Below are 19467 nucleotides of genomic sequence, written 5' to 3' on the forward strand. Positions count from 1 at the left end.
CATGGCAGGTATAAACCAAGAGGCTCAGCTCTTTTGCTTTCCTCTTGGGACATACCGAGAAGATGGTACATTCAAATCCCTGGCTCACGTTACTCATTTAGAAACTTCTTCTACAGCTGATTTAAAGAAGAGCATTGAAAATGCTCAAGTGGAGTAAGGCAAATGTAGGCCCTATCAAGAAAGCTCAGAGTTTGGAGCTCAGGTAGAGAGAAAAGTAAAGCAGGAAAAAATTCAGGTGATCATAGTGATCGCGGGAAAGGCAAAAGATCCCAGATGTTTTGGTTTCTTGAGACATAAGTCTATTTATTGGTGTAGATACAGAGAAAACCAGCAGTGTTGTCTTATTTATGTTAAGGATAACTTAACGGTAGCACTCAGTTACTTTTTCAAAGTCTGAGGTAGTTTGCAATGTAGTTATAAGCAGCCTAATCTAACTGTGGTCTCCTTCCTTCTGTTCTTTGCACCCCCAGCCCTCTCTGAAAACAAGCCTAGGCCATGGTTAGGCTATACTGCCCTTCTGACCGTGTGTTAAATAAGGCCTGTGTTGATGACAGGCTTGAGATGTCTCTTAGCATCGCTTATGTGAGATGGATCTAATATTACTGGGCTTAAAATTATGGCTCTGAAAGCTACCAAAGAGGTGGGATGCTCCTTGAGCAGTCCTGCATGGGCTTGGCACAGGCGCCAGTGGCCACTGCAGTCCTGCCAGGTCCTGAGGCCACCTCAGCCGTGCCCATCTGAGAACACTCCAGCCCAGGAGGACACTACGGCTGAAAATGCGCTTCTGGAAGTTGAGCCCTGACCTGCTGGAGTTGGGTAGTAAAATTCACAGGAGCAGTACGGAGAACGAACAGCACCACAAATGGCAAAAAAGAGCATTTTTTCCCCCTAAGTAAGAACACTGCATGGCCGTATTTCACATAGAAAATGTAACAAAACTCTCCTAACTTCGAAAGAAGTTTATCCTTTTTACACTGAGGTTTAAACTTCCGAGTGTAAATATATTAGAACACTTTGTATTCACAAAGTAGAGGGTACGTGGAATTCCTTGTGAATAGACACTACTTGTAATAACCGAATGCGTGTTTAGTGTGACAAATCTGGTATCGATTTTAATAGACTTCTTGGGCTTACGGGGCTTCAGCTCGATGACCTTACGCATTAATCTCAGTGAAACCATCTGTGTTTTGTTGCTGTAACTGGAACTCCTGAGGCAACTTTCTCCTTTTTGTAACTGTATGTATATATGTGTCACTTCTAAAACTAATATTTTGAAGGGGGGTGTTGTTGGTTTGGGGTTTGTTTGTTTTTTTAATATAGTAATGAAATGTGTTTTTAAAAATGTACTAGATAAGCAACAAAATGTATTAAAGGTAAATGATCTGCCAAAGGAATGCTCCGGATCATGTTCACTTCTGTCAAAGACCTACATGTGATTGTCTCATGCTGGAAGAGGTAATGTTTACCCTTCCTCTTGAGTAAGAGCCATAGTAGCGGGGGTGCTGCCCCTCATCCATGGTTTGCCAAACTGAACAGGTTTTTGTGCTTTTGGGTTTTGCAACCATGTACAGAGCTTGGTTTGAGGGCCAGAAGGTCTGTTGTGTAGGGTTCATGTCTGCTTTCTATTAGAAGTTGCGCTTTTGTGCTTCTCTAGTGTCACATTAATTCAGAATAGTGCCTTTATGTAAGTTCTTGGGTCTCAAACTATGCCCTTAATCCCATCTCACCGGGGACGCGGCTGCAGATGTGGTGGGCAGGTGTGTGGGAATTGTCTGAGAGGATGGTATTTCGTCTGCGTTGTGGCATCCAAGACTAAAATACCAGGACAGGAAGGGAGGGCTAATAGGAGTTTGTGAATCCTCTTGCACTTGTTGTCCAGCGCTCTTCGTGTAACTGTGTTGGTATTTTGAGTAGCAACAGTCATCAGGTTTTTAATTGCTGTGATTACGGTAGTGCAGACTGGCTTTCACTGTGATCTGTGCTCCACGGTGCCAGGCAGAGCAGCTGGTTAGAAAGGAGACATTTTCCATCCGGTGCAAAATGTCAATTCTGGACAAAAAGGAAAAAGCGAAAATGTTGTTTTGTCAGAGTGGAAATTCTAAATGATATTTCGGTTTTGGTTCTCTTTCTTTTTGTTTGTTTCAGTGATCATCCACCTAAAAAAGCTAAATCGGGCAGTTGCTATACCGAGGAGAACCACTCACCCCGCCCCACACACGAAGGCAGCTGAACATCCAGGGTGCCTGGAGCAACTTAAAGCTGCTGCGCTGCAGGGCCCTGGGCAAGCTCTTGCCCAAGTCTCTCATGTTAAATAAGCTCACACTTAAATACTTGCATGTGGTAAATCATTCATACTTCACAGCCAGTGTCAATGATTTTAAGATTTCTCAAGGGCTGGGCTCACAACATGAGAAATGCCATGGGATGGGCCACTCCTTCCCACCCGTTGTGTTGCCCTCGAGACTGATTGCTGTCACTGAGGATGTTTCCATTGATAATGTCCCAGTGAGAATGGGCAGCAGAGCTGAGGACAGAGCCGTGCCGTGGGTTCCCTACTCGTGGATGTCAGGTATCGATGGTTCGGGTCACTCGGCCTCTTTTCACATTGTGGTGGGGTCTGGCTTAATCCTGAATGAGAAGGAAAGAGTCACCACCTCCTGCAATCATCTGAGTTTTCTGGTTTCCCCAACGCAGAGCAAGTCCGGCCCTGCTTAACTTCTCCTGACAATTCAAACTAGAACCCAGGGCACAAGCACCTGCCTCTGAAAAACACCTGGCTGGGTGCTGGGCTCCAGTGTGGAAAGTAATATATTGAGACAGGCGATTCCTCATTCTTTGCTGTAACCTTTTTGGCTGAGCTGGCTGTTCCTCTCCCTTGATTTGCTGTGACTGAGCAGCACATGCTGTCACTGACAGTGTAAAGCCACTAGTGCAGGGATTCCTGCTTCAGCGGGCAGCTTGCCACATACATAGACATAAGATATAATGCTAAAGGCCAGATACTTCTCTTACTCAAGGAGAGTAATAAAGCAGATTTTTATTTGACTTGTATAAATCTACTTTAATTGGCTTTCCTGCTAGCACTTTCATTAACATGTAAATTGGCTGTCCTAGAACTGTTAATTATCTTTGCAGAAAGTGTTAGATATGGTCATATAACGTACTCTTTCTTTTTTATGGCCCTTAATGTTTTATACTAAAACGTGCCCGTAAATATTCACTGTACTTTTTTTTTTCTTTAAGAGGAGGAGGAAGAGGCTAAGGCTCTGTGTCATCTTGCAGGGAAACAGCTATTATTACTCACCCACCTGCTGCCGTGTTAAACCGACACGGAAGAAGCTTAGCACTGCCTTTTATTGGTTTGGCCTAGGAAGGTTTTGGGGGCTTTTTTAAAGACTCTGGCAGAGGAGGATGGCAGGTGCTCAGGCAAAGGCAGCATCCTCTCTTACGTGATGTCCCGCGTCCAAAAACAGGTAGGCATTACGAGGAAGAACGTGGCTGAATTCCCAGTTTGAAAGAAGCTGAGAACAAGCCACTTAGGTTTTTTTTCAGTTTCACCAACTGCTTAAAAACTCTCTCCTTTATTTTAATAATAAAAGATCTTTGTGCTTCTCTTAACATCTACAGCGTACAGTTTTACTGCTCAGGCAAGGGCAAAGGCCTGCGCAGCTGCAGCAGGCAACGGCCACGTTTAGCACCAGGGAGCATCCTTGCCGAAAGCTTGGGCTTCCGAGCCGTATGAGCGCTGGCTTGTTAATAAACGAGGGAGTCCTTCATTGCGAAGATCGAATCTGCTTTGAGCTGAGCAGCGATACTGCATGAGCCAGCCCACGGGGTAAGTGACCTATAGACTCACCCGAAACACTGGCCCTATGGGCCCTGGGGGGATACTGGCTATGGATAAGGGAGCAGCAAAGCAGGCACCCAGGAGCATGTGCCTGGTACTTACAGTGGTTGTCACATCCTGAACCACTGAATATGATAATCTTTTAAACTTACTTTTTCTTTGCAAGAACCTGCATAGAACAGATAATCGCAGTTGCTTCCCAGTTAGTCTTACTCTGTGCGCTCTACCTGCCTCCTAGTGGGTACATCCCCTGCCTGGATGAATAGAATTATAGAATGGTTAGAGTTGGAAAGGACCTTAAAGATCATCACGTTCCAACCCCCCTGCCATGGGCAGGGACACCTCCCACTAGACCGGGTCACTCAAAGCTCCATCCAGCCTGGCCTTAACACCTCCAGGGATTGGGGCATCACCAGCTTCTCTGGGCAACCTGTTCCAGTGTCTCACCACCCTCACAGCAAAGAATTTCTTCCTGAGATCTAATCTAAATCTCCCCTCTTTAAGTTTAAAACTGTTACCTCTCGTCCTATCGCTCCATTCCCTGATACAGAGTCCCTCCCCATCTCTCCAGTAGCCCCCTTTAGGTACTGGAAGGCTGTTTTAAGGTTTCCCTGGAGCCTTCTCTTCTCCAGGCTGAACAACCCCAACTCTCTCAGCCTGTTTTCATAGGAGAGGTTCTCCAGCCCTCTCATCATCTTTGTGGCCCTCCTCTGGACCCCTGTATGGATGGGTACATACATAGCTGTACGGATGGGTATGTTCCCTGCTTGGATGCACCGTGTACCATTTATTTACAGGGGTGTGCCTGCTTCTTCAATTTCTCCTGAGTCTTCGATGCAGTCGCCCCTTTCTAGTTCCATTTCTGAGCCTTCCCAGCTCATGTTCTGTGATCATACCGTTTCTCAAGGCTGCCTGAGCTGTTTCTCTGCTGCTGCAGGGCTTTACTGTGAGGGTGAATGGGACGCACAGGGCAGCTCCTTCCCGGGTACAAAATAACCAGCCTGCACAGCTGATGATCAGCAGAAACGCCCAGCGAGAGCAGCTGCACCACACCCGTCCACACCCTACCATTTTGGTGTCCCAGTTGAGCTTTGCTGTGCGTGGACAGACTCATGATTAGGCATAAGCAACTGCTCTTCTCTGCAGGAGGGTTCTGCTGTCCCCAGTCGTGTGCTTGGGCTTAGTTTCAGGCCACGATGGCCTGCGTTGCGCTTGCATGAAGTTTGGTTCCAAGACCCGTGCTTTCCTCATGGGCGCTGTGGGAGTAAAAGCAAGAGATGGCATTTCCTGACGATGAAGCAGTGCAGCACTTGGAAAAGATCTGTGTAATACTGGGGTGCAACTTGCCTGGGCCAGAGTAAAACCAGGCATCTCTTGCTGACACCAGGGCATCATCTCTCGCGGTTCTGCTTTTCAGCCCCATCACACGCGCCTTCTGTTTTACTTTTAACTCAGGGATGAGTTTAAGAAGGTGAGTCCTGGGGCCTGCAGACGCTGCAGCTGGTTAGGATCTACAAGGAGATACTGCCCAAGCCTTGTTTCCACAACAGAAACTAATTAGCAGAACACTACCAGTGTTACTGCTGTAGTTATACTGGTCTATATTCCCCTTTTGGATGTTTGTTCCAGAGTAACTGGAGCAGTTTAACTATTCCAGATAAGGGTGCTTTATTTCAAGTGACAGAAATGGATTAATAGATAAATTTCACAGGAAAATGTTTTTTTTCTTAATGTCTTTTTTTCCATACGTCATTACACGCTCTTACATATGATTTGTACCTGAAATGAAATAAAACCTCTTAAGATGGATTAATAAAAAAAGAAATAACTTACAATAAAGAACTTTTCAAACAAGGTGTAGATAATGTTAGGATGTATATACTCTTTACATTTCCCTCCAGGGGCAGTAGCTTTATCTTTAAACATGAAAATGAAATGTAGCATAGACAGATGATTTATTTCCTTAAATAAAAATCTTTGTGCAAAAGATTTATTTTTATTTTGCATCATAATTATGACTTCTATAAGAACATTAAGGGGGGCAAAATTTTACAGTTCTAAATCAGTATTTGTCTTCATCAAGATATTTTTGTTTTGTTCCAAGACGAGCAGTTTATTGACCCCCTCTGACAGCGCACTGCTGTCTTCATCGTCACTAAATGTAACCCAGTGACTGAAATCTTTCAAGTTGGGACCTTTTAAATTTTCTGGAGTGTGTGCTGAAGAAGTAGCTGGTGCTGCCTGTATGGAAGGAGGGCAGGAAGAATCCATCTCCAGGTCCAAAAGGTTGGTGTTCTCTGGAAGGGAGCTGGTATCTGGGAGCTGTGGCTGCTGGCCTTCTGGTACGGGAGGGCCCTGAAGGTTGGCCACCAATTCTGCGGTGTTTGGTGCCAGCTGCTCAGTTGTGCTCTTTTCTGGGCTGGCAGAGGATGTAGGAGCTGGGAGAGCAGACTGTGCGGGGACATGAGCATCCTGAGACTGGAGACAGAACCCGGGATTGTTGTTCTTGTTGGAGTTGAACATCAGCTCACTAAAAAGCGGGTTGTCACTGCTCTGGAGAACTTGCAGATGCAGAGCTGCAGGTGCCGACTTCTTTCTTCGTGGTGGCACCTTTGGGGCAAAGGAAGGGTTCTGGGGAGGCAGCGTGACAGCCTCGGCCATGCTTGCCGGGGGGGGCTGCCTTTCACTGCTCCCCCTGCTCTCCTGAGCCTTCCCTGATTGCGGTGTTCTGGGTTTAGGGACTGGGGTAATCCTGGTGGGACTAAGAATAGCCCCAGCTTCTAGACAGGGCTCTGTCAAGCCGAAAGGAGACTGCGCTGTCTGTTGGTCAAATTGCTCTTCCGTAGAGGTGGCCTGGAAGGGAAAAGGAATGAGGAGATTGAGAACAAAAAGGGTACCTGAAATTCTGAGTCCCTGCTGCTAGTGCTAGTCTTATTGATGGCGTTACTGAGAAAACCTGACAGTACTGGAAGAAGGAAATAAAGCAGTAAAAGAGGGGGCTGGACAGCACAGCTTTACACTGTACCCGCCTCATTCTGTTCTCCGGCATCGTGCCTTGCACCTGTGTCCATTTACAGGGTGTCATTTGAGGACAAGGACCCTACAGCCTGTTGGCTCCCTGTATGAGAAATACATCTCTTTCTGACCATCTCTCTTTCAGGTTAGGATTTTGCTCCGGGCCAAATTAACACAGTTCTGAAGAGTTATTTGTTACATCTCTCTGCTGACTAATATTATTCAAGGAAGAATGCACAGGGAGGGCTAAATTAATGGGGCCATTAGCGCATGCCTTTGGGTACCTTCTGATAGATAAGGCTGAAGGACAATTAGCTTAAGCTAACCCAAAAAAATGCATTAATGGCTCTGTCATGTCTCGTGATGCTAGAAACTGAAGCTTAAAGTAAGCTCTCAAAAGTTCAACCTAGTATATACTCACCATTTAAAAATAGATAGATAAATAACTGGAGCCAAGCTCAGTCCAAGAGGGCAGTGGCTGCTTCAGATCTCTCACACTCCGTGTGACTGAATGAAAGCACTTTATAACACTCACATAATATTAAAAGATAATATACAGGCTTTTTAATGCAGTCAGAATATTTAGTCAATGTTTCATGATGGACATATCTCCTGTTACTTCTGTCTATATGTTGTTCTTAAGTTGCCTATGCTTAATTGTGTGCTTTCCTAATCATACGGGTGGATTGGGCAGAGGTTTTCAAGCACACAGCTCCCACCCGAGCTCACTCTGGCGGAGGAAGGAAGGGAATTCTGAAGCAGAGTCAAACTGAAATAGATATTTTCCTGCTCATATAACTGACAGCAAAATAGCAACCCTTCTCAGCACCTTTCCGGAACGGTGACAACATAAACAAAATAAACAGACCATTCCCTGTTACTGAATGTTTAAGGGAAGGGCAGTGTCTGGTGTTTTTCTTTTGTGAATCTGCTAAGTCGAGACGGCACAAAGTCCGTTATAGAGCGGGGGTGAATGCCCTTACAAAGCAAGGTAAGGCAGGAGTCCTAACTTAGAACAGAGCTTCCTAGCAGAGGTTCTGTCAACGGAAGACTGTGAAAGGTTATATTTCTCTCTCTATTGCCCTTAAATTGCTTTCACCATTAAATACTCATTTTAGCAGCTCCAGAGGTGAAGAACTATTATCTCCACTGTAGAGACCTGACAGAGGTTAAAACCCCAACACCTACAGGTTTGTATTTTTAAGAAGCTGAACTCTTGAGTAGAATCCAGAATTCAAAGCAAAAGGCTAAATCCATAACAAGATGTGTGAGAAAAGATTGATGTCTCTGAGCAGGACACAGACCAGCCTACTGACGGAGAAGCTGCCGCAGATCATTCCAGAGCAGACCACTCATGATGTGGTCAAAAGTAAACACTGTGATAAAGAAAGGATGAGTCTTGAATCCTGACAAGGTTTAGACAAACCAGAAGAAAAGTAACAAAATCGAAGAGAATGGACTAACAAAAAGAAAAGCTGAAAACGGGTGAGTAAGGAACTCAAGGCTCTATTTCCTTTCCAGTCTTTCTTACAGTTTTATGCCTTGCTGACTAGAATACACAAAATCATTTCAGCATCTGCTGGCTAAGAACATTAGATGTCAGGACTTCCTACAGTTTAAAAGCCCACCCCATCTTGCCATCGTTCACATTGTGTGACAGAGGCTGGATGCGTTTTGCATATCTTACATTATCCACCTTGACTATGGTCCTTTGCAGAGGTACCGGCTTCTTCGTAGCTGGAACTTTGGGTGGTGGGCGATGGGGCACGAGCGCTGGTCCTGCCTGCGACCCTTGAAATGATTGTGACTTTGTGATGGCGGGAAGAGGCTCGGGTTTGGCGAACGTTTGGTTTCTAGTTGGAGCAGGCTTCGCTGCATCTTCCTGTAGTCCTGAAAAGCGAAAACAAACAGCGTCTTGGACTAATCATAGAACAGTTTGGGCTGGAAGGGAACTTCAAAGGTCATCTAATCCAACCCCCCTGCCGTAAGCAAGAACATCTTCAACTAGATTAGGTTGCTCAGAGCCGCATCCAACCTGACCTTGAATGTTTCCAGGGATGAGGCATCTCCCACATCTCTGGGCAACCTGTTTGTGTGTTTTACCACCCTCATTGTAAGAGATTTCTTCCTTGTGTCTAGTCTAAATCTTCCCTCTTTTAGTTGAAAAATATTACTCCTTGTCCTATCACAACAATTATGTCTGTCCCCATCTGTCTTATAAGCCCTCTTGAAATATTGAAAGGCCACAATAAGGTCTCCCCCGAGACCTTCTCTTCTCGAGGCTGAACAACCCCAACTCTCTCAGCCTGTCCTCACAGGAGAGGTGCTCCAGCCCTCTGATCATCTTTGTGGCCTCCTCTGGACCCTGCTCTTCTGATCTTATCAGAATGTAGCTTCAAGATAACTTCTTTCATATTCATGTTTCCCCAAGCACGCCTACAGGGCTGGCTTAGGCCAGGAAGGTGGGTTTTAGAAACAAACACGGACCTTTGCAACCCTGTCACATTTGTAAGATGCAGTTAGGGAAAAACCTCCCCTCTCTGAAATAATTTCATGCCAAACCAGTAGTACTGCACCACCATTTGGCCAAGTGGAAAAAACACTGGCCAGGAGTTCCAGAATACTGGACTCAAGTCCTGAGTCTCCTTTTGTCCTGGTTTCCTTAGCTGGAAAATGAAGATAATGATACCAAGCACGTCTTGAGTACTTTGGGAAGAACTGTAAATGCCAGCTGGTGGTACAGCACAAGGGACTGAAAGTGATGGTGACCAGGCTAGTTTCCTTACCCACACTGAGTGAAAATGCTTTATGTGAATCTCAAAATTAATGGAGAGTAAATCTGATTTCAAAACAAATGAACAGCACTCTCTGAGGGACAAACAACAAGATGCCTTATGATATCTTTAATTAAATTGGATTATTCCAGACTCTGTTTCCTCTGTTTAAAGATGAAAAGGGATGGTTTTCTCCTAAACTCCTTGCAAACTCGCATAGCTATCTGAGAGTCACGCTGCATCCTTTCTCATTCACACAGCACCAGCAGAAAGACTACTTGCAGCCCTGGAGGGTACATTCCCACTGCCCGGGTTTCAATACCTGAGCTAGTTTCCTGCTCTTACTTGCCCTTGCAAGAAGCTCTCTCCTCCAGGGATTAGACAGAGCGCCTAAACACAGAGTAGCCTTTTAGCTTAGCTATTCAAGCTGAAGTGGTGCAAGCTTCTCTCTAGCTTACAACTATTACTTGCTGTCCAAACAGAACAGAACAGAACCCAGGTTATTTCTCTCTCAGCTGCATTTGCTCTCAGTTCTGCTTGGAACAGTGGGCATTCACTAAATAAAGCAGCAAATATCCTTTGTGCAACTCTGAGCTAAAACAGACACCATCAGTTTAGTAAGATCCCATCTTTATCTTTAAATTGTTCAGACTAATATATAGTCTGGACATAAATAACCGAAGGTGCTCCTAGTAACAGGTTCTACAACAAAAATACACAACTTGAGTCATCTTGGGAGAAAAAAAAAAGGCTAATATTATCAAAACTGACAAGAGAACACCAAGTACAATCTTGCAAGAATGTGTATGTCAGTGTTCAGGTGAGCTTCTGAATAGAAATACGTGCATCTGGGCTACAGTGGGATGGATGAATACACCTACGGTTTTCTTTATTTAAAGATTTTTAGAAGCCAGTTAGAGAGCTGTGCTCACCTCCTTTAGCTTCCATAAGACATCTGATAGCTTCTTCTGCTTCCTCAGCTGTGGTGGTTTTGATCTGTTTGACGTTGTAAGGTTTACTTATTCCAGTCCGGACTTTAGGCTTTAAAAAAAAAAATATATGAGAATGAGTAATCTTGAAAGAACTGATTTTCCTTGTACACCTGTAATCTTAGAGCTAAGCTCACACGCCTGTAAAATTCTGCTTTTGCCAGTAGCTATTCAGCAATCTATAAATACTACAGAAATGCTGGGGAATCTTTTGACAGATACTACATCTTTGTTACCAGCTGACAGGTCAATGGCTTTCTGCCCCAGCTGGTCCCTTAGCCATCCCTTGTGTGGGGGGGTGTTTCCACATTCTGGTCTTGGTCTACTCAGAGCGCTACCAGCCTCGCTGGCAACGGTCATAGAATCATAGAATGGTTAGAGTTGGAAGGGACCTTAAAAATCATCGAGTCCCAACCCCTCTGCCATGGGCAGGGACACCTCCACTAGAGCAGGTCACTCAAAGCCCCATCCAGCCTGGTCTTGAACACCTCCAGGGATGGGGCATCCACAGCTTCTCCGGGCAGCCTGTTCCAAGGCTTTTCCTGGTTTCTGGAGACTAGCGTGGCCCATCAAAAAAGAGGTAAGAAAAGAATTAAAGCATGTTATCATGGAGCTGGAAATTCAAATTAGCATCTGTCAGAAAGCAGCATGAGGAATAAACCAACAGTGCCCTGGTCTTGTACCATTTCCTCTCTCCCTCTTTGGCCTTTCTAATTCCCAGCAATTTAATCAACATTTTTCTGGCGTCTAGCAGGTCCTACAGTCCAGTATTACAGTAAAAGAAGTTCATCTTAGCATTTCCAGCTCAGGCATGTGATGGGCTTCCTTCCATGTACATCATGCTCAGTGTCTATGTAGATGGGGGAGATGAGGACAATGTTAAGTGGCCACACTGAGCGGCAGGACTCACTGGCTGCTGAGGGGCTCCAGGGAGCAGCTTTGCCGTTGCCAGGATGGAGCACGTGGAATGGCTTCCTGGAGAGAGGGAACCATCTGAGGGGGACTTTTTGCCTGATGTTCCAGCTGAAAGAGGAATAAAAATGGCTTTTTACATTCAAGAGCTGGTACAACATTTTATCTGCAATGGAGCAAAACCAACGTGCTTTGAAATTGTTTGTCTCTCACCCTCCCTGCTCCTCCAGGGACAGACATATTAGGCGAGACCTTCCTGTAGGACACCAAGGACCTCGAGGCCCCCTGCCTGAGTGCCAAGAGCCAGACACTTTAATCTAGGAGGAGCGATGGGCTGAACTGTTACTGGTCTAATCGAAGGTGAAAAAAAATAAATCTCAACACAGAATAAAATGCTGGAATCTCGGGCTGCTTCAGGAAACAGTTTCCTGGTTAGTTTTACTTTCATTTAATTAATTTAGCAACCTCAGCTGAGCATTAGTATTGCATTCCAGGCAATAGAGTTATAGATACCAGTGTTGTTGCTTCTGTGCAACAGACTCGGAAATGAATGGGAATAATCCCAAAGAACTCATCTTCCAGCAGTGAGCCTGACAGAACCTTAAATTTAAGACTGGAAAATATACACAGAAGAGAGACTTTTGGGCTGCAAGAAAGATGTGATGTATAGCTTGTGTCATGCAGAAGGCAAAGATGATGATGCTGATCTAGCAATCAGCATTCATCCAGAAGTGGCCATAAAACCAGGAGCAGCACGGCAGTGACGGTATCTCAGGTGGGTAGAGCTTAGGTAAAGAGCATCACTTCCCCTTTGTGCCTCACTGAAAATCATAAGCCACTTTGCATTTCTTTCACAAACACAAAAGCAAGCAGAAAAGGACAAAAACTGCCCGGAACAAGTATTTTGTCAAAGCTTTTTAAAAAAGAAGATTACAATCAAGTCAGAAACAAAGAAACTGTAAGAAAACACTCAGTGACTTTGGAAGTCAGCAGGCATAAATACGGATATTTCCTTTTATTACCACAAAGTAGCTGGTCAACTCGCTAACCTGAGTGAGGAGTTAGTGTGAAACATAAAGGCTTTTTTTTTTTGTGGAGTATCTGTCATCCTAAAGACAAACTTCTCCCGTTGCTAACTGCAGCCAGAGTCAGGCTGAAAAAGACTGGGAAGCAAATACGAGTACTTCAACAGCCTGACGTTTCAGAACAAGGTATTACTTTCTTTGTCACCCAGAAAGGGCAGGCAAAACTGTTCAGCTGGAGCCAACACAACATTAAAGTTAAACTCACCAGGAGGGGGAGGCCTCTGTGGCGGCTGAGGTGGCCGAGGCCTGGTGGGAATGGACAGAGACCTGCTTGGGGTCCGGCGGCGGCGTTGTTCCCCAGTTGCCTCCAGCTCCCGCTTCAAATCGGCCAGGTCTGTATCATCTAGGGGAAATTTTAGAAAGAATCTGTATTCGATACCCAGGGGGTGAGATGCACCGAACCTGAGTGGTCAGGAGAGAGGCGATTAGGAATGGCAAACCTCAAACAGGTACCTCAGCAACATGGCACAGCTCCTTTCATAGAATCATAGAATCGTCTAGGTTGGAAGAGACCCTTGGGATCATCGAGTCCAACCATCTACCCTACACTACAAAGTTCTCCCCTACACCATATCCCCCAACACCACATCTAAATGGCTCTTAAACACATCCAGGGATGGTGACTCAACCACCTCCCTGGCAGCCTGTTCCAATGCCCGACCACTCTTTCTGTGAAAAATTCTTTCCTAATGTTCAGTCTAAACCTACCCTGTTGGAGCTTGAAGCCATTCCCTCTCGTTCTGTCATTAATTACCTGTGCAAAGAGACCAGCACCAGCCTCTCTACAGTGTCCTTTCAAGTAGTTGTAGAGAGTGATGAGGTCTCCCCTCAGCCTCCTCTTCCTCATACTAAACAGTCCCAGCTCCTTCAACCGCTCTTCATGTGATTTGTTTTCCAGGCCCTTCACCAGCTTCATTCCCCTCCTCTGTACCCGCTCCAGCACCTCAATATCTCTCTTGTATTGAGGTGCCCAAAACTGGACACAATACTCCAGGTGTGGCCTCACCAGTGCTGAGTACAGGGGGACAATCACCTCCCTACTTCTGCTGGTCACGCTATTTCTAATAGAAGCCAGGATGCTATTGGCTTTTCTTGGCCACCTGGGCACACTGCCGGCTCATATTCAGCCGCTTGTCAATTAGAACCCCCAGGTCTCTTTCTTCCAGGTAGCTTTCCAGCCACATTTCCCCAAGCCTGTAGCACTGCTTGGGGTTATTGTGGCCCAACTGCAGAACCTGGCACTTGCCCTTGTTGAAACTCAACTTTCATAAAAGTTGAGTTAAAACTTTCATAAAACTTTCATATCGTTCTGCTCTCCCCGAATGTCTCCCTGCTCCCACTCCAGGAAACATCTACCCCTTCGTCAAACACTTGTCTCTCTCTTTTTCCAGCACTTATGAACTGTTTGTGCCGACACAAAGACTGCCTGCGCCCGATTTCAGGGTTACTAATCACCTGGTTAGATTCTGAGCTTTTCGCAGCCAGACTTGATGGCAACCAGCTCTCATGCAAACTGTGTCGTGGAAGCCACGAGGAGGCTCGTCATGGTCGGTCCCTTGCTCTTCCTTCCTGAAGACAGTAGTTCCCTCTGAATATTAGACAACGTTCTTTGCTCAGGAGAACTGGTTTTATGCCAGAGAAAAATCTGTCCGTACAGCTCACTCATCACATCTCTGCTTTCCAGCATTGCCTCCTAACAGGCACACCTGCCTCAATCTGCTAGCCCTTGGCTGCACCTTACAAGACTAGGTAATTAATTACACAGCCTTTCATCCTGTCTAAGCCTCTCTGACAGCTGGAGAGGCGAGAAGCAGGGATTGCTTTAGTCTCCCACTCTGTTGCAGTGAGGGCTTTCCCTTCAGCCTTGTCACCCCGCTATGGCTGCCCAGCCACGCAGGTCTGCTCTTTAGGGCTCCAAAATTCACCGGGTTTAGTTTTGCCCCTGTGGTTTGGCGAGGATGGAGAAGGAATTGTGCAGCAGCTCCCTCTCATACTTCAGGCATTCTTACACAAGTTCTTGTTTTTCAGAAAGCTGAGCTCTGCAGGGAATACTGAGCTGCCTCACAGTTTCCTACTCCCACTCAGCAGCCAGGGAGACGCAGCCTGGGATCTGCCCAACCCGCCCTCCCCCTTCCCTCTGCATTTTCAATACTTCCAAGCTGCAGATACGGGCTGCTCAGTAGGATCCAAGGAGTCACGCAGGCGCCTAAAAGCACGGCTTGAAATTCTGGCAGTAACACCTAATACAAGACCAAAACCAGCCACCAACACTATCCCTTCCCTTAAAAGGCTGCTAGTTTTAGGCAATGCCTTCCAGGGACATCAGTTTTGTGAGACTCTGCCCTTCTCTGACCTCAGAAACACACATATACAATGTTCTGCCCATGATTGGTTTCCATCTGTGTCTAACACGAGCTGTACAATCATCGTATCTTCAATCAGGAGTTACTCAGGCAGAATTGGAAGCTTATGGAGGCATCTGAAATTGCAGAGACTTTCAAGATGGATTGAATATATCATATTTTGAGTTGTGTGAGATCATGAACCCACCTTGACCTCCTCCAAACTATACTTTATGATCTCCACTTACTTTGTGATATTTTTTGTGGAGAAGAGTTAGCGTGGGTGAAAAGAATCACTGCAATTCTCTGTAGCTTAATGAATCATCACACAGTAGGCCAGAGGTGTTCGGAGGGCAAGGCATCCTATAATACAAAGCGATTGGCTTCAGAGTATTTAATAATGACATATTACTCCTTGACTGAGGGCGAGGTCTCTGGGTCTGGCCCCACTGCACCCAGCCTATGACTCAAGGTGGGCAGGAAAGCTGCGTATCACTCCGATTGTTTGGACAATCTGTCTGTGTAAACTTAGGAATTGCATTTAATCTTTTTGAACTCTACTTCTGACTCAACCTCTGAAGATATTAAAGTTTTCACTTTTATGTCAGAAGACATAAAACACTTCTGAGAGAGTACAAAAAGGCAGCTACTGAATCACTTGCTGTCACAACGAAGGGTTTAATACGAGACCCAGCCTGTCAATGCTCTGTCACGTCCTGCTCACATCCCATTGTAAGACCACCACTGGCTTGGCTAGTTCTTGCTGCAGCTTTTATCAGTATTCTCTTCACAGCTTCAGCTTCTTTTTACTGAGACACTTCACGATTATGTGCAAACAAGCCAGGTGACCAGGAAAAAAGGCGACGCATTTACGAAGCACCATAAGAATGAATATACCTGGTGTGTGAATCTCAACTTCTTCAGAAATAAGTAAAATCGTAACAAAGGAGAAACTTTAGGCTTCTTTGAAGTCATTTGAACATAAAAACCTCCCGTACTGCCCAGCTTACACCTGACTGCACCACCACAGCTCTTGCTCAAAGGACAGAGCCAGGCCAACCACTGGATCAACAGAATTCCTTTGGTTTAACTTTGCTCTGGCTCTCACCAATTAAAAAATAAGGACAATTTTTTGTTTTGTGGTCTGGTGCCGAACAACATCAAATGGGATAAAAAGACTTAATTTCTCCTGACTATAAAAGGAAACCAGCATTTATCAGCATTCTTGCCTTGCCCTGGGCTAGACGGAAGGAGGATCTAAGCTTTATTATTTGTATTGCCGTTATGCCTGAGGGCTCAATTACAGTCACTAACTCGGGGGGGTTAAGCATGAACATGTACCAAAAAGATGATCCTTATCTTTGGAGAAATTAAAATGAACATATAAATGAACAGGGAAACACAGACAAAAGGAGAACAACCATCAAACTTTCAGGTCTTATTTTAAGGAAGGCAGATACTTTACCTTTATAAAGCCGTGGGTTTTGTCCAGATTTGTTTGAAAGAGCTACGGGTGCCAAATGTCCAGAGCCATCAGGCATGTCTTCTGCTGCGTTTGCTACTAGGTGTGGACACAAAGCGTCATCTAAATAATCATCTTCATCTTCCACTATATCACCTGAATTAAAATATTAGATAACAAAAAATTAGTGAGAAAATGCATTCTCTGTCTCTCCCTACTGTCAATCAATGAATTTAATTCACAGGCTGGGCAAGCTTTGTGTGTAACCCATCTGTTTCTTTAGTTTGTTTCTATACAGACAACTGTACCACACATTGGGTTTGCTACCATATATTATAATACTAAATTGATAAGATGATCTAAGCAACAGTTCTCTGCCCAGGCACAGTGCCAGGTCATGGCTTTAATTACGATCCTCTTTTTAAGGAGTGTGGCTTCATTACAGATGAAGATACCCCTGACACTCAGACTGCACCTTCTCTGTGTAATCAAAGTCAGCGAAGCAGTTTCTTACAACTTAGCTTAGAAACCTGCTGCTCACCTTCTGAGTCATAGTCCAAACTTGAGAAGTCAAAATTTTCTTCCAGAAGACAGGAGTTTGCTGTGGGGGACATGGGAACAACGCTGTCTCGTTTTCGAGCAATTTCCTCCTGAAGGCCCTTTAGCCAGTCCTTAGTCTTTGGCCGGATCTTCACTGTTCTGCCTCTAACCTAATGCAAAGAAAGAATTGTATCCCTTTTGCCAAGCAGCTTCACAGAATAAGAACACCTGAACAGAACAAGCAAGTGCTACCAGGCTATTGTACAACTGCTTCAGAAACTGGTGCAACTAAAGCTTCATTTGAGAAGCTAAATGAGAAGGAAGAGCTCTTCCTACCCCCATAACAAAGTTTTCAGGCTGTAACAATATTCTTGAAAGAAAATTAGGTTCACAGATCAAAAAGCACTGCTGCTGCATTTGGGAAATACTTCAGAAATAGGTGAAACATCAAAAATCATCAAAACGATACTGTGATAGTAATAATGGTGTGGGAGGGTTCCATTTTTGAGTCAGTAGCTTTAAAACACACAAAACTGCGACACGCTGCCATCTGTAAGGATGCAAGGATTTTTTCTGCTCAGAAAATCCCCAAAATGATGGTTGATGTCCATGGAAAGTATATTATTAAAGGGATTAAGACCACAGCTGCTTATATGTGTTGATCTGTGACATGTGGGGTGAGATGTGTCCACGCCAGCAGCTTCGGCAGCAAAATTAGTTTGGAATGTTCCTGACCCAGGTTCCTCACACCTTCACATGCTCTGCACATACAATTGTGTTTTGGTCTGTGCTATAAACTACAAATGTGAAATTAAAAGATAAAAACTCCGAATATGAAAGAATAAGAGTTAAATCCATTACTTCAGTGTTAAGTTTACATACAGTACAGCCCCACAAACAGTTTTGTCAGCATAAACGAGGGGGCTGATGAATTGTAGAGCATGTGCGTGGGAAGGAAGAGCAGGGGATGGGAAGGTAAACTCCTACTGCTAATGCTGAGTTTGCCATGGAGGCCAATGAATCATGTTGTTCCAGCTTGGTAGAAGGAGTTTATTTGATACACTTGAGAGAAATAAAAAAACCCCAAAACCTCCAAACCACAATCGTGAGGATGCTTTGGCAACAGTATAATGTCACATATCCTCTCAGGAGAACTGCTTCAAGTGCCAGAACAATGACCAAGGCCATGTGTTCTGGAGTGGTATCAGAGGCCAGATCCTAAGCACTGCTTAGGAGTTCCAAGAAATGTCATCTCCTGACCTTCTGGAACTGAAATACTGCATTAAAAGCCTCAGCCGCTGTGAAAGCTAAGGACTTTGTGAGCACTGAGTTTCTTTGAAATACTGCTACGTGATTTAGCTAGAAACTCAACTATCTCATTCTAAGCAACCACTTTTTGAGAAATTTGTTATGAAATTATTATTATAGGTTTGAGAGAGTCTTACTTTGACACCGTCTATATCCATAACACGAAGAGCTGACTTGCTGTCTGCAAATGTCACCAGCATTTGACCTCCACTGATCCTAGTGAAAAAAGGTAGAGGAGAGAAAACAGTACATTTTACTTCACCATTAAATAAAAAGTCTTAAAGGCAAGCGTGATGGTTTTGTATAGCCATTTGTTTTGTTTCAGTTGTATTCTCCTCACAACTACTTTTTGGGGTGATCTATGAATCCCAGTTGGGCTCTTCCGCTCCTCCATCCTCCCTTGTGTGACCTCAGCACCCTGCTCTTTACTTTATGGCCCCTGAGGCAGCAGCACAAACACCTCAGCAGCCCTTGACAGGATTCTGAGTCTGATATCCACACTCCCTCTGTACTAAGTTCAATTTCTCTGCATATCCCTCACCTCAGAGAAGATGTGATGTTCTCAAAGACTAGTAAACCATCAAGCTCTAAAGCAATTAAAAACAAAACCAACGAAGCATGTTCTTTTCTTGCTCCTTTTCTTCACAAGCAAGGTATTACTGCTGTTCCCGCAGGGCTAATTTTGAACCCTCAACTTATATTTGGTACCTCATAAAACCATACAGCAACGGGTCACCAGTTTCCTCCATTAATAAATGGGTCAAATACAACATAAACAAGTTTCTGGTCTTGTTTCTCAGGTCTACTGTCAGGTCTTTTGCCTGCATTTCTCAAAAGGGAAGTCTCATAGCTATGCTGGAGCAGAATCAACAGTACAGAATCAACTAGAATTAAATTAAACTGCTCTGCCAGAAGCTATCACACTCCCCCTCTCAAACTCAGCCAGTGATAAAATTGTGAGAAGCTGTACTATTAAAAAATAAGCAAAATGACCCCCAAAAGAAAGGCGAACCAACCAGGAAATCCTAGTGAGCGTGAAAGAGTGCTGGAAGGGAGCAGCCCTCCTCGCTGGAAGTGGAGCAGGGCCTGAGGACCCACCAGCAGAAGCAATGCATGGAAACGAGGCCTGAAGCTAAAGGTGATGATTCACATCAAAGCCTCTGCTTTATGGTGCTGTAGTGAATAAAATTCTC

At 44.8% G+C, this 19467-nt stretch overlaps 1 protein-coding gene across 1 annotated transcript in view; it reads right to left on the reverse strand.

The window, feature by feature from the left end:
* Positions 1-5500: 5500 nt before the first annotated feature.
* SYNJ2 (synaptojanin 2) overlaps positions 5501-19467 on the reverse strand; it is a 71157-nt gene continuing 57190 nt past the window's right edge. The window contains exons 21-28 of the mRNA XM_074166094.1: positions 18412-18490; positions 16968-17136; positions 16430-16582; positions 12828-12965; positions 11536-11648; positions 10569-10677; positions 8550-8752; positions 5501-6700 (exon numbers count right to left, since the gene is read on the reverse strand). Coding sequence (XP_074022195.1) covers positions 5897-6700; positions 8550-8752; positions 10569-10677; positions 11536-11648; positions 12828-12965; positions 16430-16582; positions 16968-17136; positions 18412-18490 — 1768 coding nt within the window. The 3' untranslated portion in view covers positions 5501-5896. The remainder of the gene's footprint in view (positions 6701-8549; positions 8753-10568; positions 10678-11535; positions 11649-12827; positions 12966-16429; positions 16583-16967; positions 17137-18411; positions 18491-19467) is intronic.

Source organism: Numenius arquata, chromosome 2, assembly GCF_964106895.1.
Source record: "Numenius arquata chromosome 2, bNumArq3.hap1.1, whole genome shotgun sequence".
In the NCBI taxonomy this organism is placed as follows: Eukaryota; Metazoa; Chordata; class Aves; order Charadriiformes; family Scolopacidae; genus Numenius; species Numenius arquata.